This window comes from Cebus imitator, unplaced genomic scaffold (assembly GCF_001604975.1).
Source record: "Cebus imitator isolate Cc_AM_T3 unplaced genomic scaffold, Cebus_imitator-1.0 Scaffold1, whole genome shotgun sequence".
NCBI lineage: Eukaryota > Metazoa > Chordata > Mammalia > Primates > Cebidae > Cebus > Cebus imitator.
The window spans coordinates 1,299,241-1,308,862 of record NW_016107316.1 but is presented as its reverse complement, the minus strand read 5'-3'; the positions used below and the strand labels follow the sequence as shown (position 1 = coordinate 1,308,862).

The following is a 9,622-nucleotide window of genomic DNA, read 5'->3' as shown; positions in this document are numbered from 1 at the left end:
TTTTAGTAGAGATGGGGTTTCACCATGTTGACCAGGATGGTCTCAATCTCTTGACCTCGTGATCCACCCGCCTTGGCCTCCCAAAGTGCTGGGATTACAGGTGAAAGTATTTTTTTTAAACTTGTGGCCTCTGTCACTCAAGGCTGAGGAGTGTGACCTCAGAAACTACTCTTTGGTTGGGGGATATGGCTAGTATTAGCTATTGAAATAAAAAATAAATGTGATTTCTTGCCTCTTTGGGAGCATGGTCAGGGAGGAAAGAGGAGGGAGGAGGAGAGCCAGGTGTTAGAGAACTCCAGCTGTCAATTTGTGTGCTGTTTCAGAAACTGACAACTCATGCAAGGTGTGCTGCAGGGATCTTTCTGGCCGGTGTGTGCCCTACGTCGATGCTGAACAAAAGAACTTATTTTTGAGGAAAGGAAAGCCCTGTACAGTAGGATTTTGTGACATGAATGTGAGTATTTATGTACAGCTTTTTCTGTATCAGCCAGATGGGAAGTTTTTATTTTGTAAGTCCTTGATTTTGCAAATGCAAAGAAATCAAAACACGAATGGGGCTATATCCTTCTGGCCCATTGTTATGTATGGATATGACTTAGGAGGAAAAGACAGAGTGCTTTCAGGTCCCTGCCTGCAGTTTCCTTCCATAGTAGGAGGCTTTGAGCCCAGAGACTTAGAAGGACTGGGGGTAGGGACTTTATGGTAAAGTTCGTTGGTTTCAGGCAGTGGGTCCTAATTATGTTTTCCTAAATTACTTATAGAATTGACTCAGATTACAAAATTATTCAAGGTGTGATTTTGAAACAGGTGCTGAATGAGTAGGAAAGACCTAGAAGGCTGCTTGATTTACCTAAGTCAGACCCTTGCCATGCAGAATGATGGGCAAGGGTTTCAAGGTTTAAGAGGCTTCACAATGAGTCGGGCTGTGTTCTTCACTGTCCACTGCGTGTGTGTAATCAATAGTCTTTACTGGAATGCTTCATCTTTAGCAAATTGGTTTTGTTGATTTTTGTCTTTTGGTAATTCTAAATCTCTTGTGCTTGGAATAAGAGCTTGGAGTTGCAAAGAGAATGATTACCCAAGTGAAAGATTTCTCAGCAAGGCAAATTTACTTCTGTAGAAGGTGGTGCTTGCACTTCTGGTCACTGCAAGAGCACACTGGACAAGGGAGGGAAGGGGTTTTTATCCCTAACACAGTCAGTCTCTGCTTCTGTGTCCTGGCCCCATTGGCCGGAGCCGGACCACACAATCTAAGCTGACCTGATTGGCTACTGTTTAAAATTGAATATGGCTAATTAGACGGGAAGGGAGAGGCTGTCTGTTATGGTACAAGGTGTGTCTGGGCATGTCAGGGTGTGGCAAAAGGTGGGAAGGGTCACAGATTACAAAGCAGGTAACTAGGAGCAGGGAGGGTACAAGGAATTTGACTTTAAGAAAAAAGAACAGGGAAGTTAAACAAGCTGAACCTCTGAAGAGGAACTTACTGTATCTTACACTTGTAAAAATGGGCTAATTAGGAAAGTATCAATGACGGTATGTCCTACTTTCTTGGGGTACTCATTATGATGAAGTTACTGTCCTGTGTCAAAGATGGGAAAATGTTTGATTTTAATGAAGTCCTTTACATGTCAGTTATTTTTATAAAGCTACATTATCTCTGAATACATTGCGTTTGGGAATGATGCTGTATGGTTTTTCTTCATAGGGCAAATGTGAGAAACGTGTACAGGATGTAATTGAACGATTTTGGGATTTCATTGACCAGCTGAGCATCAATACTTTTGGTAGGTGATTTCCCCAGACTGTTTATTGAGAGCCGACTTGATTTCTGTGATGACATTAGAAAAATGTGCTTTCAGAGTGATGTGCTGTAATACTGCAGTAGAAGGTGGAAATATTCACTGCTTTTGTTAGGAAACAACTTTATTGGCTAGAATAAAATGAACTCATAGTCTGTCCCCATGGAGCTTGGATGTAGATTTTCTGACAAGGGAATTAAAGTCAAAATATTTGGCCTCCTTCTTTACTCCAAAATATACATGTGAGTAGCATAAGCATAGTTTAATGCTATAGACTGAATCCTGATTGATGTAAGAGTGTTTATTTGACTGAATGCTATAGACTGAATTCTGCTTAATGTAAAAGTAGGCCTCATATTTTACAGAAGCAGGCTATATCATGTCCTCCTGGGTCCATAATTTAATCACAAAAATAATATCCAGGTAACAAAAACTTTGTCTTCTTAAGCATTTGTTACTAGTAGTAGCATTCCATGTGATTAGCTGTTGACTGTTACCCCAGGAGGCATGTTGAGTATTCTGCAATCTCTTCCTAATCAGCCAGTTTAAAAGCACTTGTATGGAGGGATGGTCTGGTCTAATAAAGGTAGCACAGACACTTTTCAATACTGTGAGTAGTGTCTAGCCAGCAGCTCTGCCATTTGACACAATGGTAATATCCTAAGAGGATTTCACTTTAGATTTGTGAAGTACTCGGTCAAGACATTCACTGTTTGGAATTGTTCACAGGGAAATTTTTAGCAGACAACATCGTTGGGTCTGTCCTGGTTTTCTCCTTGATATTTTGGATTCCTTTCAGCATTCTTGTCCATTGTGTGGTAAGTCACCAACTTTTAAGTAATTAAACATTTTCTTTTTTTTTTTTTGAGATGGAATCTTGCTCTGTAACCCAGGCTGGAGTGCAGTGTCGCGATCTCGGCTCGCTGCAACCTCCGCCTTCCGGGTCCTGGTTCAAGCAGTTCTCCTACCTCAGCCTCTCAAGTATCTGGGATTGCAGGCACGAGCCACCATGCCCAGCTAATTTTTGTATTTTTTAGTAGAGACAGGGTTTCACTATGTCTGGTCTTGAACTCCTTGTGATCTGCCTGCCTTGGCCTCCCAAAGTGCTGGGATTACAGGCATGAGCCACTGCCCCCGGCCTAAACATTTTCTTTAAATTTTGATCAACTCCATTGTGATCTTTGGAAAAGATAAAACTTGTTCTTAGCAAAGTCTGGCCTGATATTTCCAATAACTTTTTTTTAGTGTTATTCCTAGGGGAGCATGTCTTGTAGAAAGCTTGGCTAATGGTCTTTTAAAAAAATGATACTCTTTTTGCATGTTGGTGTTTTATTTTAATATAAAATAAATTGTCTCAGGAATTTTATACTTGGAAGCATAGGAGACTGTTTAACTGATTTGTCCAGGTCCTTTGATGAGTAGAGCCCCTAATTAAGGGCATGTCCGGGCTGACTTTGTTGCAATACAGCAAATGTCAAACATTAGCATTTCAGATGTTTCCCATATATCATATAGATTCTTGGTAGCAGATGGCTATGTGTTCAGCTTTCTGCAGAAGCAGGATGTAGGGATTGGGGCCCAGCTATCATATAGAGTATTCACATCTTCCTAAATAAATAAGAGTAAGCAGTCTTCTGTTCTCATTATCAGTAATAGCTACAAGTTGAATTGGGCTTTGACTGAGGAACTCCAGGTACTTTATAAATTTGAGGCCCTTTTTCATAAATGTTCTTACAAATCTATTCACTTGCATCTGTGGGGAGTGGGTATTTGTCTGCCGTAGAGATGAGAAAATCAGACCCAGGCTTCCAGACTTGTTCTCCGAAATTCTTTCACAGTGCCCTTCCTATGAGCACTTAAAAGTTCCAGCACAGCTCTGCTAACTAAGTTTTTCCTGCCGCCTCCTTCCTTTCCTTTCTCACTGGTTTCTCCTGCCTAGGGGCCATCTCACCGAGCAGCTTTTTCCTTGGGGTGGTGAGCATGATGGGTGTAGGGAGGAAGATCTCTAGGGAGCACTTCTGCTGAAGAAAGCTGTTTTAAAGGTGACATGCTTGAAGCTTTGACAGATGTCTCTGGATAACAGTGCCATCTATCACGATTGCTATTGGAGGGTGGAACCTATTTTTTTTACAGGGAAGTTGCACATGTGGGCAAGGCACAACCCTTGATTTTAGAGCAAAGCCTCTGACAGGAGGGAGGGCTGTGGCTTATTTCTGGCCATAGAATACATTGATGGCAGCTAGACAGGAAGCCTAGGCCTGGATTCTTGGTTCTTGCCCTCTGTTGCCTTCAGTCACAGGCAGGGACGGGGCAGCAGGTGGCCATGTGGTCAGCCTTCTGCAGAAGTAGGATGTAGGGATTGAGGCTTAGTTCTTCCAGCAGATCGTGGTCCACATAAACTGTTGTGACAGTTAAGAAGAGAGTGAGGCTATGGGCCAGGGCAATATGAGGGAAGCGGCAGGCCCAGCCACCTGGGTCTTCCAGCCACCTTTCCAGTCAGTGTGGTCCTGGTGTACCCAGCATCTGGGACATTTGACACTTAATGTACAGGAAGATGCCCTTGTTATTCCCCTGCCCACAGAGGGATACATTTCTCACACAGCACTTAAACCTTGCCTCTTTCTGTACTTAATGCCAAAATATATTTCTTTGAGTGCAGAGCAAACACTTCTAGACTGGTGGTATAACTAAAGCTGGGGTGAGAAATGCATTCTAATCATTGAGCCTGCTATCACTTTCTACAACTCAGCTTCTAAGTTCTTCACTTAGTGTTAAGAGTAGCCTGGGAGGAAATAGTACTCCCTAACTGAATTTTATTTGTAGGAATGACCTTTTTTCTTGCTGTTCCTTTTTTTCTAGGATAAGAAATTGGATAAGCAGTATGAATCTCTGTCTCTATTTCACCCCAGTGTGAGTATACCACATGAAAGAAACATAATCTTCGCCTTGTCTTTGAGGCCCTGTTAGGCAAAGACCTTTACTTGACCCAGTAAGAACTTTCTTACTGGAAGGGTCTAGGTTGGAATGTTTGCGCTCCTGACAATAGTGATGGTGAACATTGATTAGCTGCATGGATGGTGATTTAAATAGCTGTGCTGTCCCCTTCCCAAACCATAAGGAGTGATTTAGCTCTTCCACACTTAGCTAATATTTTGAGATCAATTTCTGTCTTGGGATCTTACCTTGAGAGGTTTGAATCTTCTTTTGGATCATCAAATGGTAAGTTTTCAGGATGCTTGAAAGCTAGTAATTGCTGTTTTTGCCATTAAAAGAATTGCATTAATTACTTTTGCACCAACCTAGTATTTTCTAGTTACTTCTTAGGTTGAGTGAGCCTCACCTCTTTTTTTTTTTTAGCAAGAGGCATCACAGTGCCAACAGAATAAGGTGCTCTTTGATGGGTAAGGTTGAACTATGAGGACCTGATTCATCTTTTTTCCCATCAATTGAACCCATGTCTTTCCAGAATGTTGAAATGCTGAGTAGCATGGATTCTGCATCAGTTCGCATTATCAAACCCTTTCCTGCACCCCAGACTCCAGGCCGCCTGCCGCCTGCCCCTGTGATCCCTTCAGCGCCAGCAGCTCCGAAACTGGACCACCAGAGAATGGACACCATCCAGGAAGACCCTAGCACAGACTCACATATGGATGAAGACGGGTTTGAGAAGGACCCCTTCCCAAATAGCAGCACAGCTGCCAAGTCATTTGAGGATCTCACGGACCATCCGGTCACCAGAAGTGAAAAGGCTACCTCCTTTAAACTGCAGCGTCAGAATCGTGTTGACAGCAAAGAAACAGAGTGCTAGTTTAGTTCTCAGTTCTTTTCACTTAAGTGTGCAAAATATTTTTATAGATTTGACTTACAATCACAGCTTATTTTTGTGAAGATTGGGAAGTAAGGAAGTGACTTAACAGCAGATGCCGGTCATGTGTTTGAACTTCCTGCAGATAAACAGTTCTTGTGTGGTTCTGCCCGTCTCCTTTTGAAAAGGTAAGGTGAAGGTGAATCTAGCTTATTTTGAGGCTTTCAGGTTTTAGTTTTTTAAGTATCTTTTGACCTGTGGTGCAAAAGCAGAAAATACAGCTGGATTGGGTTATGAATATTTACGTTTTTGTAAATTAATCTTTTATATTGATAACAGCACTGACTAGGGAAATGATTTTTTAATACACTGTAATGAACCGCTGAATATGAGGCATTTAGCATTTATTTGTGAGGACAACTGGAACACAATAGGTTTAATTTTTGCCTTCAACTAAAAACAAAGGAGATAAATGTAGTTATACGTTGTCTCTAAATATACATTGTCTCTAAATTGTGGGTCTATTTCTAGTTATTACCCGAAGTTTTTAAGTAGCAGGGAGAATTATACATCTAGGTTTAGAAATTATTTGGGTTAATATGGCTCTTCATAATTCTAAGATTAATACTCCCTACTAGTATAACTGCCCACCTTACAGTGAGGGTGAGTGCTAGCTAGTTGAATTATGGAAGCCGATCAACCGTGTAGGGCCCTCATTTGCTGGGTAATTTTTCTGTGTAAGTATCTTCATGTATCCCTATTACTGATAGGGATACCTGCTCTTAGAAAATTCACTATCAATTAGGTGCAGTGGTTCATGCCTGTAATCAATCCCAGCATATTGGGTTGCCTGTTTTCAAACACTAGTGAATAAGAGGGTAAGATATTTCTTAAGAATAGGTTGTTTTGAATAGGCTGAGGTGTGATGAGCCAGCCAGGAAACTGAATGCTGCCTGCCCTTATGGTTGGGGGGCCATCCCTACAAGAACTGATTCTTCAGAAACCCCTTTTATTGACCCACAAGCAGATATTTGAATTATTTTATTGCTCCAGGACTCTGGAGGGGCTGCATTTACTCTGTGAAGGATAAAAACCATTAGCCTGAATTCTGATTTCTATAAATTGCCATTAAATGCTTTTTTCCCCTAAGAACCGAAATGTGCTCAGCAGCCAAAACATTTCAACTTGTAAACTTTGAGGGCAATTAACCAAACCTTTGACTAATCATGTCCTTCCCCCCCCAACTTTTCCAAGGACATTTGTTATGCAGATACTTGTTATACTAATACTTGAACTTGTACCTTATGGTATTTGCTGTCTTTTAACTAGTCACAATATTCTTGTATTTTAGTTACACTTTTGGAATTTGATACAAGGTGTGTGGGTGTATGCGTGCAGCAGTTTTCAAAAGAATGTAAGAAAACCATTTTTATAAAGTTGTGACTTTTTAAAAAAAAAAAGTCTTTTGTCATTTGTAAAATTAAGCTGCTTAGGGTATATTTTATAGCTGTAGCACTGATATCTGCATTAATAAATACTATCAAAACACAATGGGCCTAAGTACAAAACTTCCTTAAAAAAATCCTAATACTTTTATTATTAATATCATTGGCAAAGGTTTAAGCTGGAGGAAAAAGGGCTTTCTCTATGTATTGGCAACTTTGAGTTCTGTAGATTAATGAGCAGACTTGGGTCTCCTGTGATTGGCTAATGGTCTCCATCTCCTAGCAGACTTAATTCAGGTTTTGCTTCTGCTACATCCCGCCAGTAAGGTAGCAGCAAAGGCAGAGAAGAGACCTTTTTCTCTATCAAAGGCCAGAGATGTGAGAACAAAAATTCATTCCCCTTTGGTGACAAATGTAGTCCATCTGATAAATAGGATGAGAAGTCCTAGAAGGGAGAGAGAAATCGGTTAAAGGTGGGTAACTGGCCAGGTGTAAGTCACACTTGTAATTCTAACACGTTGGGGCCGAGGATCACTGGAGGACAGGTTCAAGACCCTGTCTCTACAAAAAAATTTTTAAAATACAAAAATTTTGTATTTTACAGGTCTGTGCCACACCGGGTGTGGTGGCACAGACCTGTATTCCCATCTACTTGGGAGGCTAAGGTGGGAGGATCACTTAAGCCCAGGAATTTGAGGCTACAGTGACGATCATTGCACCACTGAGCTCCAGCCTGGGTGATAGAGCAAGACTATAAGATTTTTTTTTTTTTTTAAAAGTGTGGGAGGGAGAGTATAACTTTTTCTGAATGCTAGTATGTAACATTCTCTCGTTTGTGGCCCTGTGACAGAAAGATCACCAGCCCCTTTCATTTTGGGCATCAGACCAGAGTTGTCTTAGACTACAGTGGCACTGATGTGCTATTACACAGGTGTTTGAACACAACCCTTATTATAGTACTGTCTCTGTATTACAGAACCAAGTTTCATGAAAGTCACTGTTAAATGAACTGGGACCTCATTCTAGGTCTTCTGAGTCATATGACATGATCCTCAGGTTATTGTTTGAAAGAGCCTTAACAGGGAAATATGGCCTATAAACATAATCAGTAAAAAATGAAAAATTTGGTATTAGGTCTCCCATGAGTTTAATATTATTTTTGACTTAGATTTTTAGGTCGAAAGAACTTGTACCATCTAACCTAGACTAGTAATTGCTGAGACAAGAGCCCAGTCTCGCTCCCACTCCCCTGACCTCAAGAGTATATATTTAAAAAAATATATATATATATTTTTGGAGATAGGTTTTGCTTTGTTGCCTAGGCTGGAGTACAGTGACGTGATCATGGCTCACTGCAGCCTCAACCTCCTGGGTTCAAGTGATCCTTCCAACCTCAGCCCCCTGAGTAGCTGGGACAACAGCCATGTGCCACCATGCCTGGCTAATTTTTGTACTTTTTGTACAGGCTGGTCTTGAACTCCTAGGCTCAAGCAATCCTCCCACCTTGGCCTCATGAAGTGTTGGGATTATAGGCATGAACAGCCATACCAGGCCCTGAACTCAAGAATTTTACCCATACAGCCATTTCTCACTTGGGGAAGAATCTCACTAGGCAAGAGCTCTGTTAGAATCTGGGTGCCAACTAGCTTATGTGACTTTCTTTTTTTTTTTTTTGACGGAGTCTCGTTCTTGTTGCTCAGGCTGGAGTGCAATAGCATGGTCTTGGCTCACTGCAACCCCCACCTCCTGGGTTCAAGCAATTCTCCTGCCTCAGCCTCCCAAGTAGCTGAGATTATAGGTGCCCGCCAACATGCCTGGCTAATTTTTGTATTTTTAGTAGAGATGGGGTTTCACCATGTTGGCCAGGCTGGTCTTGAACTCCTGACCTCAGGTGATCCACCCGCCTTGGTCTCCCAAAGTGCTGGGTTTACAGGCGTGAGCCCCCGTGCCTGGCCCAGTCTTGCCTTTTTGGGATACCAAGCAGATGGACTCATGTAGTATGTACCCTTCAGAGACCAGCTTCCTTCCCTCAGTGAAGCGCTTTGAGTCACCCATGTTGCTCTGTGTCAAGATTTCCTTTTTATTGCCAAGTAGTATCCCATTGCATGGACACGCCAGGTTCCCTATTCAGCCACAGAAGAACACTGGGGTGTTTCCAGCAGGCAGGAATGATGCTGCTGTCAACATCACACCCAAGTTATGTGTGATCGTAGTTTTCCTTTCTCTAGGGCAGATAACCCAGGAGTGGATGGCCAGGTCCTCCCTAAGTGTATGTGTGACTGTGTAAGAAAACGTCTAGCCACCTCCTGAGTAGCTGCACCTCTATAGGACCCACTTTTTATCTTTTAAAGCCTGAAAGCATATTCACAAATATAAAACAAAGTAATGGGCCGGGCGCGGTGGCTCGAGCCTGTAATCCCAGCACTTTGGGAGGCCAAGGCGGGTGGATCACGAGGTCAAGAGATGGAGACCATCCTGGTCAACATGGTGAAACCCCGTCTCTACTAAAAATACAAAACATTAGCTGGGCATGGTGGTGTGTGCCTGTAATCCCAGCTACTCAGGAGGCTGAG

At 42.0% G+C, this 9,622-nt stretch overlaps 2 protein-coding genes across 10 annotated transcripts in view; one reads left to right on the top strand and one right to left on the bottom strand.

The window, feature by feature from the left end:
• ADAM17 (ADAM metallopeptidase domain 17) overlaps nt 1-7,155 on the top strand; it is a 68,385-nt gene extending 61,230 nt beyond the window's left edge. For all 6 annotated transcript variants that reach the window (XM_017525182.1, XM_017525174.2, XM_017525164.2 and 3 more), the window contains 5 exons: nt 324-454; nt 1,706-1,784; nt 2,529-2,617; nt 4,659-4,709; nt 5,266-7,155. In XM_017525182.1, the coding sequence (XP_017380671.1) occupies nt 324-454; nt 1,706-1,784; nt 2,529-2,617; nt 4,659-4,709; nt 5,266-5,607 (692 nt within the window). In that variant the 3' untranslated portion in view covers nt 5,608-7,155. The remainder of the gene's footprint in view (nt 1-323; nt 455-1,705; nt 1,785-2,528; nt 2,618-4,658; nt 4,710-5,265) is intronic.
• IAH1 (isoamyl acetate hydrolyzing esterase 1 (putative)) overlaps nt 7,018-9,622 on the bottom strand; it is a 14,650-nt gene continuing 12,045 nt past the window's right edge. For 3 of the 4 annotated variants that reach the window (XM_017525259.2, XM_017525253.2, XM_017525237.2), the window contains one exon: nt 7,018-7,494. In XM_017525259.2, the coding sequence (XP_017380748.1) occupies nt 7,312-7,494 (183 nt within the window). In that variant the 3' untranslated portion in view covers nt 7,018-7,311. The remainder of the gene's footprint in view (nt 7,495-9,622) is intronic. The other variant, XM_017525246.2, reaches the window with a different exon arrangement.